Genomic DNA, 15,428 nt, shown 5'->3' on the forward strand with positions numbered 1-15,428 from the left:
ATCCCAACAGCATGATGCTGCAACCACCATGCTATTCCGTAATGATGGTGCCAGGTTTCCGCTGGCATTCAGGTTTCATCAGACAAGAGAATCTTGTTTCTCATGTTCTGAGAATCATTTAGGTGCCTTTTGGAAAACTCCAAATGGGCTGTCATGTGGCTTCCGTCTGGCCACTCTACCATAAAGGCCTGATCGGTGGAGTGCTGCAGAGATGGCTGTCCTATTGGAAAGTTCTCCCATATCCACAGAGGAACTCTGGAGCTCTGTCAGAGTGACCATCAGGTTCTTGGTTGCCTCCCTGACCAAGGCCCTTCTCCCCCTATTGCTCAGTTTGGCTGGGCGGCCAGCTCTAGGAAGAGTCTTGGTGGTTCCAAACTTCTTCCATTTAAGAATGATGGAGGGCACTGTGTCCTTGGGGACCTTCAATGCTGCAGAAATGTTTTGATTCCCTTCCCCAGATCTGTGCCTCGACACAATCCTCTCTCGGAGCTCTACAGACAATTCCTTCGACCTCATGCCTTGATTTTTGCTGACATGCACTGTCAACTGTGGCACCTTATATAGACAGGTGTGTGCCTTTCCAAATCATGTCAAATCAATTGAATTTACCATAGGTGGACTCCAATTGTAGAAACTTCTCAAGGATGATCAATGGAAACAGGATGCACCCCAGCTCAATTTCGAGTCTCATAGCAAAGGGTGTGAATACTTGTGTAAATAAGGTGTTTCTGTCTTAATTTTAATAGATTTGCAACCATTGTTTTTTAAATAAGTTTTTTCTTTGTCATTATCGGGTATTGTGTGTAGATTCATGAGAAAAATGTACCGCACCGGGCTATAACACGGTACCTGCCCAGTCTCTCTCGCTCTCCGGTAAGCACAGGAAGTTGGCGCAGGTCTCCTACCTGGCTTTGCCATACTTCCTGTGTGCCCCCACCCAATAAATTTTAGGGGCAGACTCTCGGGCTTCCTACCGCGCCGCCGTGCTCGTTTCTCCAACTCCATTCTCCTGTAACCCTCCTCGCACTGCTCCAGCGAATCCCAGGCGGGCTCCGGCACTCTCCCTGGGTCGACCGCCCACCTATCTATCTCTTCCCAAGTCTGATAGTCCAGATTTTGCTCCCAAGTCCAATAATCCTGACATCGCTGCTCCTCCTGCCGCTGCCTGTCACCATGCCACTTGGTCCTGTTGTGGTGGGTGATTCTGTCACGGCTTTCTTCCTGGGAATGAGAGGTGGACCAAAACGCAGCGTGGTTATAGTTCATGGTTCTTTAATAAGAGACACTTAACATGAACTAACTACAAAACAATAAACGTGAAAACCGAAACAGTCCTAACTGGTACAGAAAACACAAAGACAGGAAACAATCACCCACAAAATACCCAAAGAATATGGCTGCCTAGATATGGTTCCCAATCAGAGACAACGATAAACACCTGCCTCTGATTGAGAACCAATCCAGGCAACCATAGACTTACCTAGACACCTAAAAGACCACAACCCCATAAATCTACAAAAACCCCTAGACAAGACAAAACCCATAAATCACCCATGTCACACCCTGGCCTAACCAAAATAATAAAGAAAACAAAGATAACTAAGGCCAGGGCGTGACAGCTATTTCTAATCAGGGGTCATTTGCATGATTTTTAATTACATTACTTTCGATTATATTCTAGTTGAGTTAAATTCAGTAGAATATAAAATAATAGGCAATTATTCTATAATGATCACATATTGGCTATAATTTGCAGGTTTCTGCCGAGAATAGGGGAAGCTGCCGAAGCGTCATGCATAGGATGGGAGGATACAGAGAGTGGTGGTCGGTCCCTGTCACGGAGGCTGAAAGCTACCGCATAAAAACGTGTGCATTTATCGGATATGTGTTGTTGCTAAGAGCGTGGATGTGTGTCTTTAAAATTGAATTGTCTCCTTGCAATGGAAAGTGTAATTTGAGAGAGACACCGCACAAATACAGCCCGAACGAACGGTGAGATGCTCTGAGCACGTCATCCACACTGGGAGAATACCGTGCCGCAGTGAGCAAACAATCTGATCGCTTCTATTCCGCTCCCGGACACCGCTGAACAGAACTTCTCCCCAGCCGAGGCGAATAGTTAACGGAGTGATGCGATGGGGACGATGCCGTCCCTGACTTCATTCTGCTTTTAAACCAAGAAAAATCTGTAATGAATACTCAATAACCAGCTACGGGATCGGCTAGCCTAAGATTATAGCGGTCACAGCTGCGCACCTGACACTTACATGGTTCTTTTGAGGGATTAGAGAGAGACGGAACTATCCTGGCAAGACAACTGTCCGTGAGTGTTTATTGTAGCAGTTCTACCTACCACGAGTTCTGCTTCTAATCTGTAACCAATTTGATCAGTTAAGAAAGCAATGTTGCAATAAACTGCATAAAATAGGAATGAATTACATTGTAATTTATTAATGCAACATTTCAATTGGCTGGCTGGCTGGATTTGTGATAAGCTGAGCCGCATTAAATCAAGCAGTGGCACCATTGCACCTGTTATAAGAGTTTGTCATCAATTGCTATTTTATAAATATGCCAGCTATCTCAAGTGAGATTATTATTTTAGGGATAGTATAGCTTCCTAACTGCGTCAGTGCAGGCGAACGTTGAAGGTATGCACTCCATCACCGCTGGGGAAGGACAATAATAGTAGTCGCCTCTGAATGTCACCGGTAAGTGTCTAAACATTCCCCGGGGATGGATTCCGGGGACGACTCGGGCTCGGACCCGCCACTTGGATCCACATTCTCCTCGGTGCCCAATTTAGACTCTGACATCAATGACAATAGGCCTATCTATGAGAACGGTGGACAGCGGAATGTCAACATAGAAACTGCAGTGCTGCGTGGGGCAAGCGACCAGAGCGCGTTTCCCTTATCGGACTACCGGGGACTCGTCCGCCAGAGGTTCATTCGCAGAAGTTTGTGGTTTTCGGACGCGGACGACCAAGCGTTGGACGCGCCAGAATGCGGTAACAGCACTCCAACGCTCAGCGTCCACCTGCGCACCATCATGGACCGAACCCGAACCCTCGCGATTGGACCACGCGTGGCTTTCCAGGTCCAGGAGAGCTCGAGCACCGAGAGCCAAGTGGGGCAGAAGGACAGCGCAACTGAAAGCGTGAGCGCGGATGAGGAGAAGGAGAGGAGCGTGGCCGAGCCCAAACCAGATGATGCAGCTGAACCGTCGCCTGATACCACTGAGAAAGCTGGGAGTGATGAAAACGAGGATGAGAACGAGATGAAAGCCGTGTCCACCTCACCCGGGGGCCGGTTTCTCAAGTTCGATACTGAGCTCGGGAGAGGGTCTTTCAAGACTGTTTACAAAGGTCTGGACACAGACACCTGGGTAGAAGTCGCTTGGTGTGAACTTCAGGTAATATAACCTTGTTTTACAATTTGAATAAAATGTATTCAGCCTATCATTGTCATGTGTTTGGCATACATCAAAATCCACAAAGAAATTGTTAATTGACCACAAAAATCAATATTTCGCAATGGCCATCTCAGTCTGCGGACTTGAACCCTATTGAAAACCTATGGTTTGAATCGACGAGGGCAGTATATAAGCGCAGACAAAGATATCAAGAATCTGGAAATATTCTGTATGGAGGAATGGTTTAAGATCCCTCCCAGTGTGTTCCCCAATCTCATAAAACATTTTGGAAAAAGGCTCAGTGTCTGTCGTTATCCTCGCAAGTGTGGGTGCTGGCCTCAAGTACTGAAAACGGGTGACAATAATTCTGACCCATATCTTTTTTAGATTTTGTTTTATTACTTGTTAAACTGAATATCTTTCTCTGAGCAATTGTATTAGTATAACATCCATTTTTTATAACATATAATATAGCTCAGTATTTGTATTATTTATTTTTGCTCATCAACATCAAAGGTCCAAATAATTATTGCACCCCACTGTATATCCAGATGATAGCCTCACTGCAACATGTATAACACTAGCTATTTTATAAAGAGGTAATAACACCTTATTTGATGTCTGACATACATTTTTGCACTGTATCTGGCCTTTATTAATAGTTGTCAGCGCACAAGGATGAGTTGAGTTCCTGCCACACTTTGGTTATTGGTCATATCACATTTAATTGAAGTCATAGACTTCCTTCTATGATAGGCCTACCACTGCACAGACACACTGACATTATTGTCGGTGCCACCACTTAAACCAATGCTATTCCAGTTGCATGCATTTTTAATCTGCATGTCAGGGATTACAATTTCCCCTCTTCCTGTACGGGGATTTTAGTCAGTGTACAGACTGTCACTGACAGAGTGACTGGTGGTAATATGAGGGTAAACGCAAGTATACACCATATACCCACTTATTTTATAGTGCACATTGCATATACTCACTTCTTAATCTCCACAATGCATATCAAAGTAGTGTAATGGAGGAATATGATGTACCAATTAATTAAGCTGATGGAACAGATAAAAATGTTTTGCTTAAAATGTTGATAAACTATTATTTCTTCACAATTTGGTGCAGCAATGTGAACAAGGCGCTAGGTCTACGCGTCAGTGTTCCACAAAGCAATTTGCGGTAAAATTTGGTAAAATTTGTTCTAAAATGCCGCAGCAGTAGTTTCTTGGACAAAAGATGGAAATAATTATGAATTTAGAAATAGAGAAGATCTAAAGATGCAACAACTATCATGGGTTGCTAATATGACTATGATAATGCCTTTGGCAATGAAAAAAAGTTGAAAGAAAACCAATAGAGCAGGAACCAACTGGACACACACTGGTTGAATCAACGTTGTTTCTACGTAATTTTTTGACATGCCACCAGGGGTCTTTTCACAATCCTCAAATCCAGAACAAATTCAAGAAAGCATACAGTATTATATAGAGACATTATTGCATGGAACTCTGTTCCATCTCATATTGCTCAAGTGAACAGCAAACCTGGGTTTAAAAATTAGATCAAGTAACACCTCACGGCACAACGCCTCTCCCCTATTTGACCTACATAGTTTGTATGTATTGATATGTAGGCTACGTGTGCCTTTTGCCATTTTGAAAAATGATGTAGTTCTGTCCTTGAGCTGTTGTCTTTTGATGTTCTGTATTATGTCATGTTTCATGTTTTGTGTGGACCCAAGGAAGAGCAGCTGCTGCGTTTGGTTGAGTTGTCAACTAACGTGAATTCTACTTCAAGTGAACAAAACATTTCACCATGTCATTGGGTTTAGGTTAAAAGTTGGCAAAAAAAACAATGTTGATAACTTTTTGCAAATCCAATCCGTTTTCCACGTGGATTCAACGTTGTCACATAGATGTTGTTGAAATTACATTGAATCAACATTGTTTCCACTTCATTTCCTCAAAACAATTTAATGTGATGACGTTAAATCAACGTTTTTTTCTTCAGCCAACCTTTAACCTAAATCCAATGTCATGGAGAATTTCAAACTGACAGCCAGCCGCTGTCTGATGTGGTGCCGTGCCTTCTCAACCTTGAAGCGCACTTGCAGTCAACTACTATTGCAAAACAGTTGGCACAGGTCCCCCTGAAGTCACTGCGTGAGCGCTTCGTATGCATACTGAATCCTTTGGCATCCAACTTCCACATAACCTTTGCAGCAGATTGCCAAGATGGATCCAAGTGCTTCTCTGGAACTTCGCTCAACAGACATGGAACCACTGATGAGGGAAGTAAGTCTGACAATACCAGTATCGCAATATTTTTTCCAATGCAAAAAATGAAAACAGGACCAACTGTTTGGTCCTTCAAAAACCTGCTGAATGTAAAATATTGTGTACTATAGCTTGGAAAATGAATAAATGTGACTGGATGACAACATCATTTTGTTTGTCTACAACATTAGTTAAAAAAATATATATATCTGGTTGCCACTTTACTAACAAGTACCGCGATGCTGGTATCGTCCCGGCCCTAGAGGGAAGCAGAGTCTTTTTTTACATCGGCAAATCAGAGAGTACAGCCATGGAGCAGCAGGACACCAGGAAGATGCCAGACAGATGAATCCAGCAAAGGTCTTGACCACAGTACTTCAGAAATATTGCTTATTTGCTTCGAAGATTGTGTCTGGGGTCACTGTCCAGCCGAAGGGTCAACCTGGCAGAGCACTAAGTGCCCCATGTGGACTGCGGAAATACCTGGAAGAGGTAAAAGGGGGTATGTGTACACACATACTCAAATAAAATAACATGTTATTTGTCACATACATGTGTTTAGCAGATGTTATTGCGGGTGTAGCAAAATGCTTGTGCTTCTAGTTTCGACAGTGCAGCAATATCTAACAAGTAATATCTAACAATTTCCCAACAAATACCTAATACACACAAATCTAAGTAAAGCAATGGAATTAGGAATATATAAATATATGGACCGGAAATGTCAGAGCGGCATAGACTGAGTATAGTATATAATACAGTATATACATATGAGATGAGCAATGCAAGATATGTAAACATTATTAAAGTGACATTATTTAAAGTGACAAGTGTTCCATTTATTAAAGTGGCCAATGATTTCAAGTCTGTGTATGTAGGCTGCAGCCTCTGTGCTAGTGTTGACTATTTAACAGTCTTATGGCCTTGAGATAGAAGTTGTTTTTCAGTCTCTCGGTCCCAGCTTTGATGCACCTGTACTGACTTCGCCTTCTGGATGATAGCGGGATGAACAGGCAGTGGCTTGGGTGGTTGTTGTACTTGATGATCTTTTTGGCCTTCCTGTGACATCGGGTGGTGTAGGTGTCCTGGAGGGCAGGTAGATTGCCCCCAGTGATGCGTTGTGCAGACCGCACCAGCCTCTGGAGAGACTTTGCAGTTGTGGGCGGTGCAGTTGCCACAACAGCCCAACAGGAGGCTCTCAATTGTGCATGTATAAAAGTTTGTGAGGGTTTTAGGTGACAAGCCAAACTCTGTTGCACCTTCTTCACCACACTGTCTGTGTTGGTGGATCATTTCAGTTTGTTGTGATGTGTACACTGAAGAACTTTCCACCTTCTCCACTGGTGTCCCATCGAAGTGGATCAGGGGGTGATCCCTCTGCTGTTTCCTGAAGTCCAGGATCATCTCCTTTGTTTCGTGGTCGTTGAGTGAGAGGTTATTTTCCTGACACCACACTCCCAGAGCCCTCACCTCCTCCCTGTAGGTTGTCTCATCGTTGTTGTTAATCTAGCCTGCTACTGTTGTGTCATCTGCAAACTTGATGATTGAGTTGGAGGCGTGCATGGCCATGCAGTCATGGGCAAACAGGGAATACAGGAGGGGGCTGAGCACGCACCCTTGTGGGGCCCCAGTGTTGAGGATCAGTGAAGTGTAGGTGTTGTTTCCAACCACCACCTGGGGGCCAGACAGATCAGGAAGTCCATGACCCAATTGCACAGGACAGGGTTCAGATCCATGGCCTTGAACTTAATGTTGACCTTGGAGGGTACTATGATGTTGAATGCTGAGCTAGAGTCAATGAACAGCATTCTTACATAGGTATTCCTCTTGTCCAGATGGGAAGGGCAGTGTGCAGTGTGACGGCGATTGCATCGTCTGTGGACCTATTGGGGCGGTAAGCAAATTGAAGTGGGTCTAGGGTGGTAGGTAAGGTAGAGGTGATTTGATCCTTGGGCGATAGTAATTTAGTTCAGTTACCTATGCATTCTTGGGAACAGGGACATTGGTGGCCATCTTGAAGCATGTGGAGACAGCAGTCTGGGATAGGGAATGATTTAATATGTCCGTAAATACACCAGCCAGCTGGCCTGCGCATGCTCTGAGAATGTGGCTAGGGATGCCGTCTGGGCCGGCAGCCTTGCGAGGGTTAACACGTTTAAATGTTTTACTCACGTCAACCACGGAGAAGGAGAGCCCACTGTTCTTGGTAGCTGGCCGTGTCAGTGGCACTGTGTTATCCTCAAAGTGGTCGATGAAGTGTTTAGCTTGTCTGGGAGAAAGGCGTCAGTGTCTGTGGCATAGCTGGTTTTCCTTTTGTAGTCTGTGATTGACTGTAGACCCTGCCACATACATCTTATGTCTGAGCTGTTGAATTGCGACTCTGTTTGATTGCCTTACAGAGGGAATGACCACTCTATTATTATTCTGCCATATTCCCAGTCACCTTACCATGGTTAAATACGGTGGTTCGCGCTAACAGTTAAGTGTGAATGCTGCCATTTATCCACGGTTTCTGGTTAGGGTAGGTTTTAATAGTCACAGTGGGTACCATATCTCCTATACACTTATTAATATCCTCAGTAACCGTCTCGGTGTACACGTCAATATTATTCCCCCGAAGGTATTCGGAACATATCACAGTCCGCATGATCAAAACAATCTTGAACCGTGGATTCCGTATGGTCAGACCAGCGTTGAATAGTTCTTAGCACGGGTACTTCCTGTTTGAGTTTCTGCCTATTGGAAGGGAGGAGCGAAATGGAGTTGTGGTCAGATTTTCCGAAAGTATGGCAGGGGAGGGCCTTGTATGCATCCCGGAAGTTGGAGTAGCAATGGTCGAGTGTTTTCCCAGTGTGAGTGCTACAGTCGATATGCTGACAGAATTTAGGAAGCCTTTTCCTCAAATTTGCTTCGTTAAAATCCCCAGCTTTAATAAATGCAGCCTCATGGTTTCCAGTTTGCACGAAGTCCAGTGAAGTTCCTTGAGGGCCATCGTGGTATCGGCTTGATTTACATGGCTGTGACAATAACCGAAGAGAATTCTCTTGGGAGATAATACGGTTGGCATTCAATTGTGAGGAATTCTAGTTCGGGTGAACTATAGGACTTGAGTCCCTGTATGTTATTACAATTACACCATGAGTCGTTAATCATGTAACAGACATGATTAACCCTTCTTCTTCCCGGAGAGATGTTTATTCCTGTCGGCACGATGGACTGAGAATCCAGATGGCTGGACCGACTGTGACAGTATATAACGGGAGAGCCATGTTTCCGTGAAACAGAGTATGTTACAATCCCTGATGTCTCTCTGGATAGAGATACATGTTTACAATGACATAAACATAACATATTCAATGTGCCATGACTTAATTTGTATTTTTTCCCCTCTCTTTCTGTCAGATAAAGGTAAAGGTACATCTACTAAAGTAAAATAAAGCATTGGATTGGAGTAAACATGGGAGTTTCCTTCCACTATATTTATTGCATCAGTCTAGGGATTTATCCTTTAAATCCAAGTCACATTAGGATTAATTCATAATTTTAACCTAAACAAACCTATGTCCTGACTATGGAGTTGTATGGAGTCCTCTAGTGGCAGTAATCCTTTGTTAGCATGAGCAGGGCCATTGAGGACTTTTGCCATTTTGATTTAGTCAGCTGGGCAGGACTTCCAGCTTCATTGGCTGATCCCTCCTGATGACCCAGGTTAGAGTCAGGACAGCTAGGTCATCAGGAGGAATCAGCAAATTAATTTTACTTTTGAAGAAGAAAATGGACTATTTCAAGATGGAGATGGCCTCAATGGCGCTGCCCATCCTGTCACTGATACCATCATGACACAGATACAGAGATGTTATGCCTATCCAGTCTATGGATACCTTTGACAGTGTTTACAGCTGTGTACAATATTTGCACATTATACTTTTTAAAAATTCTTTAAGCTCTATCAAGTTGGTTGTTGATCATTGCTAGAAAGCCATGTTCAAGTCTTGCCATAGATTTTCAAGCCGATTTAAGTCAGAACTTTAACTAGACCACTCAGGAACATTCCATGTTGTCTTGGTAAGCAACTGTATACTTGGCCTTGTGTTTTAGATTATTTTCCTGCTAAAAGGTGCATTTGTCTCCCAGTGTCTGTTGGAAAGCAGACTGAACCAGACATTCCTCTCGGATTTTGCCTGTGCTTAACTCAATCATGTTTATTTTTACCCCCCCCCCCCAAAAAAAACTCCCTTGTCCTTGCCATTGACAAGCATACCCATAATATGATGCAGCCACCACCATGCTTGAAAATATGAAGAGTAGTACTCAGTGATGTGTTGTGTTGGATTTGCAACAAACATAACGCTCATTATTCAGGTCATTTAAAAATGTTTTTGTTGTTGTGGTTTTACTTTAGTGCAAACAGGATGCATGTTTTGGAATATTTGTATTGTGTACAGGCTTCCTTCTTTTGTGGTTGAATCTGTGGTTTAAATTCATTGCTCGACTGAGGGATTTTACAGATAATTGTATGTGTGGTGTACAGAGATGAGGAAGTCATTCAAAAATCATGTTAAACACTATTATTGCACAGAGAGTGACTCCATGCAACTTATTATGTGACTTGTTAATCACATTTTTATTCCAGAACTTTTTTAGGCTTGCCATAACAAAGGGGCTGAATAATTATTGACTCAAGACATTTCAGCTTCATTTTTAATTACAAACTTTTCTAAAAACATAATTCCACTTTGACATTATGGGGTATTGTGTGTAGGGCAGTGACACAAAATCTCAGTTTAATCAATTTTAAATTCAGGCTGTACCACAACCAAATGTGGAAAAGTGAAGATGTGTGAATACTTTCTGAAGGCACTGTAAATGGTTCCTAGCCTCCCACGCATAGTCCCTAAAACTAAAACTACTATAAATAATTAAAAAACTAAATATAAATGTGTTTTTTTATCAAACTGAAGCTAAATAAAAACGAGTAAATCACGTCTGAAAACTAACTGAAACTAAACTGAATTTATAATACAAATCTGAAAATGAATAGTTATAAAAAATAATATTAAATCACAAAACTATAATAACCTTGCTCTGGACAGTCAGTATGCCAGCCTACCAGGACTAATTGAGGTCTGTTCTTGCAGAGTATGTAGTCACAAACCAATACAGATCCATTGTTTTGATGCAATTCCTTTAGAGTATCTTGGGTGACATGTATGTCAAATTCTCCCTCCTTCCCTGCTCTCCCATCTCTCCCTCTCTACTCTCTTTCCCTCCCTCCCTACTCTCTCTACCTCCCTCCCTACTATCTCACCCTTTCCTCCCTACTCTCTCTCCCTCCCTACTCTCTCTCCCTCCCTCCCTACTCTCTCCCTCTATCCCTACTATCTCTCTCTCTCCCTCCCTCCCTCCCTACTCTCTCTCCCTCCCTCCCTACTCTCTCTCCCTCCGTCCCTACTATCTCTCTCTCTCTCTCTCCCTCCCTACTCTCTCTCTCTCCTTCCCTACTCTCTACTCTCTCTCCCTCCCCTCTCTCTCTCATTCCCTCCTCTCTCTTTCCATGACAGCCTGTTGCCATAGAATAAACAAAATCCCCACAGCACAAAGCAAGTAGAATAATAAAATGCTTTTGTGGAGCTTCACAATCTTTTATTGAATAATTCTGCTTCAGAACAGTGATATAATCCAGGCCCCTGGATGTCTTTGTTGCCTGTTGCTGCTGTGGTCTGATGCATGGTGTATATAATCACTGGCACATTGAGGGATGGCCGTACCCTTTACTGAGAGGACTGGGGAGACAGATGAGGGAATGGATGGAGAGATACAGTTCACTGTGCTCTGGTCTGGTGCTGCTGAATGGCCAGGGGCCAGGGCGTGTCTTGGGCCACCACTGTTTGGCTTATCTTCAGTTGGAGAGTGGGTGGGGGATAGGGACTGCATAATAGAGAGGAGGAAGGGACTGTTTATCCAGGGCTATCTGCGTGTGTGTCCTACTTTACCAAACAAGGTAGAGTCATAATCACTACCATCATGGGTTTCGTTTGGACAGTCCAAGCAAAGTCTTCATGCAGACTCCATGCAGGTAACTGGGTGACTCTGTGTATAGTTGGGTATAGCTACAGTTACTTTCACAGTTGCTTTGACATGTCCGGCTGTGAATTAACAAAAACTCAGCTCTCAGCTATTCAGCCCCCTTAACGCAAATTACTCTAAAATCAAAGCCATGCATTAATGATAGTGACATTGTGCCTATTGATGTGTCTTTGGCACCATTGTGTTTAATACAACTCTATTCTCTACGTTTTCAGCAGACTGAAAAATTACCCCCCACGTTTCTGTAGATCAGATCTGGGTTTGGTCCATTTGCGGTCAATTTTCTGTACTGCTGCATAGAACGTTTTAGGGTGTCGCAAGAGGAGCTGAGAGAGGAGTTTAGTGTCAGAGCAGAGACAGCTGAGAGAGGAGTTTAGTGTCAGAGCAGAGACAGCTGAGAGAGGAGTTTAGTGTCAGAGCAGAGACAGCTGAGAGAGGAGTTTAGTGTCAGAGCAGAGACAGCTGAGAGAGGAGTTTAGTGTCAGAGCAGAGACAGCTGAGAGAGGAGTTTAGTGTCAGAGCAGAGACAGCTGAGAGAGGAGTTCAGTTTCAGAGCAGAGACAGCTGAGAGAGGAGTTTAGTGTGAGAGCAGAGACAGCTGAGAGAGGAGTTTAGTGTCAGAGCAGAGACAGCTGAGAGAGGAGATTAGTGTCAGAGCAGAGACAGGTGAGAGAGGAGTTTAGTGTCAGAGCAGAGACAGCTGAGAGAGGAGTTTAGTGTCAGAGCAGAGACATCTGAGAGATGAGTTTAGTGTCAGAGCAGAGACAGCTTAGAGATGAGTTTAGTGTCAGAGCAGAAACCGGTGAGAGAGGAGTTTAGTGTCAGAGCAGAGACAGGTGAGAGAGGAGTTTAGTTTCAGAGCAGAAACCGGTGAGAGAGGAGTTTAGTGTCAGAGCAGAGGCAGCTGAGAGAGGAGTTTAGTGTCAGAGCAGAGACAGCTGAGAGAGGAGTTTAGTGTGAGAGCAGAGACAGCTGAGAGAGGAGTTTAGTGTCAGAGCAGAGACAGCTGAGAGAGGAGTTTAGTGTCAGAGCAGAGACAGCTGAGAGAGGAGTTTAGTGTCAGAGCAGAGACAGCTGAGAGAGGAGTTTAGTGTCAGAGCAGAGACAGCTGAGAGAGGAGTTTAGTGTCAGAGCAGAGACAGCTGAGAGAGGAGTTTAGTATCAGATCAGAGACCGTTGAGAGAGGAGTTTAGTGTCAGAGCAGAGACAGCTGAGAGAGGAAGAGACTAGTTCACTGGCATTGGTTTAGAACAGCATCTGATACATTTCACAAATCTGTGTATGGATGTGACGTCATAATTTAACAATTCATGCAGTATACACAGCCTACCATATGCACCCTTCGGCTATGCCTGTAAATACACTGTTTCAGTGCACAGGCAGGTGAGTCAGAATATGTGTTGTGCTTCCAGAACTAAGCCAAGGGAGAGGGAGATATTCAGTAGTTTCAGACACAGAGGGGTCCTGTACCTGGACTTTGAATTACTCCCCTCTGGGCGCAGGTATAGGGCACCCTCAGCAGGATAAATAGAACGAGACAATAATTTGTGCCAGGTGTGATATCCCTCCTAAATAGCTCAGGGAATGTTCCCATTGACTCCGTAAGGCTAGTCTTTTCTTCTTTTTTATTTAATGTTTTACTTCTTATTTCTTACTATTATTATTTTTATTGGTGCGTAACTGTTATGAAAGTTGTATAATCAATTTGTTTTGTTTTTTAAACGCCACTTTAAATGTGTACATGACACTGCAACAAAATGTCCCCATGGGGACAATAAAGTCAGTAAGTAAGTAAGCAAGCAAGCAAGCAAGTAAGTAAGCAAGCAAGCCAGTCAGTCAGTCAGTCAGTAAGTAAGTAAGTGTGTTTTTGCTATGGAGCTGATGCAGCATTTTCAGTGTTAGACCCAGGATTGGAGAGGGTATTTTTTAGGAACAATTTTAGCCTGGAGCCCCCTTGTTGTTTAGGTTCCCCAGGGGGAGTCAAGGTGCATCTCAAATGACACCCTATTCCCTATATAGTGCACTAAAAGTAGTGAACTATAAAGGGAATAGGGTGTCATTTGGGACACAGCCTTAGTCTCCTCTGCAGCCTGTCAGGTCCTCTATGCTGGGAGTGGAGAGATTTGATTTATTTTACCAGGTAAGTTGACTGAGAACACATTCTCATTTACAGAAATGACCTGGGGAATAGTTACAGGGGAGAGGAATGAGCTAACTGTAAGCTGGGGATGATTAGGTGACCATGATGGTATGAGGGTCGGATTGGGAATTTAACCAGGACACCAGGGTTAACACCCCTACTCTTACGATAAGTGCCATGGGTTTAACATCCCAGCCGGAAGACAGCGGACTGACCAGGACCAACCCTGCTTAGTTTCAGAAGTAAGCCAGCAGTGGGATGCAGGGTGGTATGCTGCTGGCAAATGAGAGAGGAGGGATGATATGAGAGGAGAGATGATATGAGAGGAGAGATGAGAGGGGAGATGAGAGAGGAGAGGAGATGAGAGAGGAGAGATTATATGAGAGGAGAGATGAGAGGGGAGTGAGGGGGGGGGTGTGATAATTCAGCAATTATACTCTCCATGGAGATAATACCTCGCCCTTCAGTGCTCCTGTGCTACAGTGATACAGGGCCTCAGGACATCAAAAGTGTGTGTGCGTGAGAGAGAGACAGAGAAAAAAAATATATAAAGAAATATTAGGGAAATGAAAGAGATAGCAAAAGAGAGAGATAATTGAGTGTAAAGAAAAAAGGGGATACAGCCGAGATTGTCGAAGACATCTTCTGCAGAAATACTTCATAAACGTAGTAATACTTATTTAGTAAATCAACTGATCATATGGATGTGTTTCCCTCTCACCGTCCCTATCTCTGGGCCAGACTGATTTACCAGGTCCTGATTGTCTCGGATCAGTGGATGATGCAACATGATTCAGGGAATAAAATACTGCTAGCTGCCAGTGTGTCTGATCAGCTGAGGATACAGTTATATATATATATATATACATGTATATATATACAGTGGGGAGAAAAAGTATTTGATACACTGACGATTTTGCAAGGTTTCCTACTTACAATGCATGTACTTTTCATCATAGGTACACTTCAACTGTGAGAGACGGAATCTAAAACAAAATCCAGAAAATCACATTGTATGATTTTTAAGTAATTCATTTGCATTTTATTGCATGACATAAGTTTTTGATACATCAGAAAAGCAGAACTGAATATTTGGTACAGAAACCTTTGTTTGCAATTACAGAGATCATACGTTTCCTGTAGTTCTTGACCAGGTTTGCATACACTGCAGCGGGGATTTTGGCCCACTCCTCCATACAGACCTTCTCCAGATCCTTCAGGTTTCGGGGCTGTCGCTGGGCAATACGGACTTTCAGCTCCCTCCAAAGATTTTCTATTGGGTTCAGGTCTGGAGACTGGCTAGGCCACTCCAGGACCTTGAGATGCTTCTTACGGAGCCACTCCTTAGTTGCCCTGGCTGTGTGTTTCGGGTCGTTGTCATGCTGGAAGACCCAGCCACGACCCATCTTCAATGCTCTTACTGAGGGAAGGAGGTTGTTGGCCAAGATCTCGCGATACATGGCCCCATCCATCCTCCCCTCAATACGGTGCAGTCGTCCTATCCC

At 43.7% G+C, this 15,428-nt stretch overlaps 1 protein-coding gene across 1 annotated transcript in view; it reads left to right on the plus strand.

The window, feature by feature from the left end:
* The first annotated feature begins 2,633 nt into the window (after positions 1 to 2,633).
* Positions 2,634 to 15,428, plus strand: part of LOC139413733 (serine/threonine-protein kinase WNK2-like) — a 68,861-nt gene continuing 56,066 nt past the window's right edge. Inside the window, exon 1 of the mRNA XM_071161431.1 lies at positions 2,634 to 3,414. Coding sequence (XP_071017532.1) covers positions 2,737 to 3,414 — 678 coding nt within the window. The 5' untranslated portion in view covers positions 2,634 to 2,736. The remainder of the gene's footprint in view (positions 3,415 to 15,428) is intronic.

This window comes from Oncorhynchus clarkii, chromosome 7 (assembly GCF_045791955.1).
Source record: "Oncorhynchus clarkii lewisi isolate Uvic-CL-2024 chromosome 7, UVic_Ocla_1.0, whole genome shotgun sequence".
NCBI lineage: Eukaryota > Metazoa > Chordata > Actinopteri > Salmoniformes > Salmonidae > Oncorhynchus > Oncorhynchus clarkii.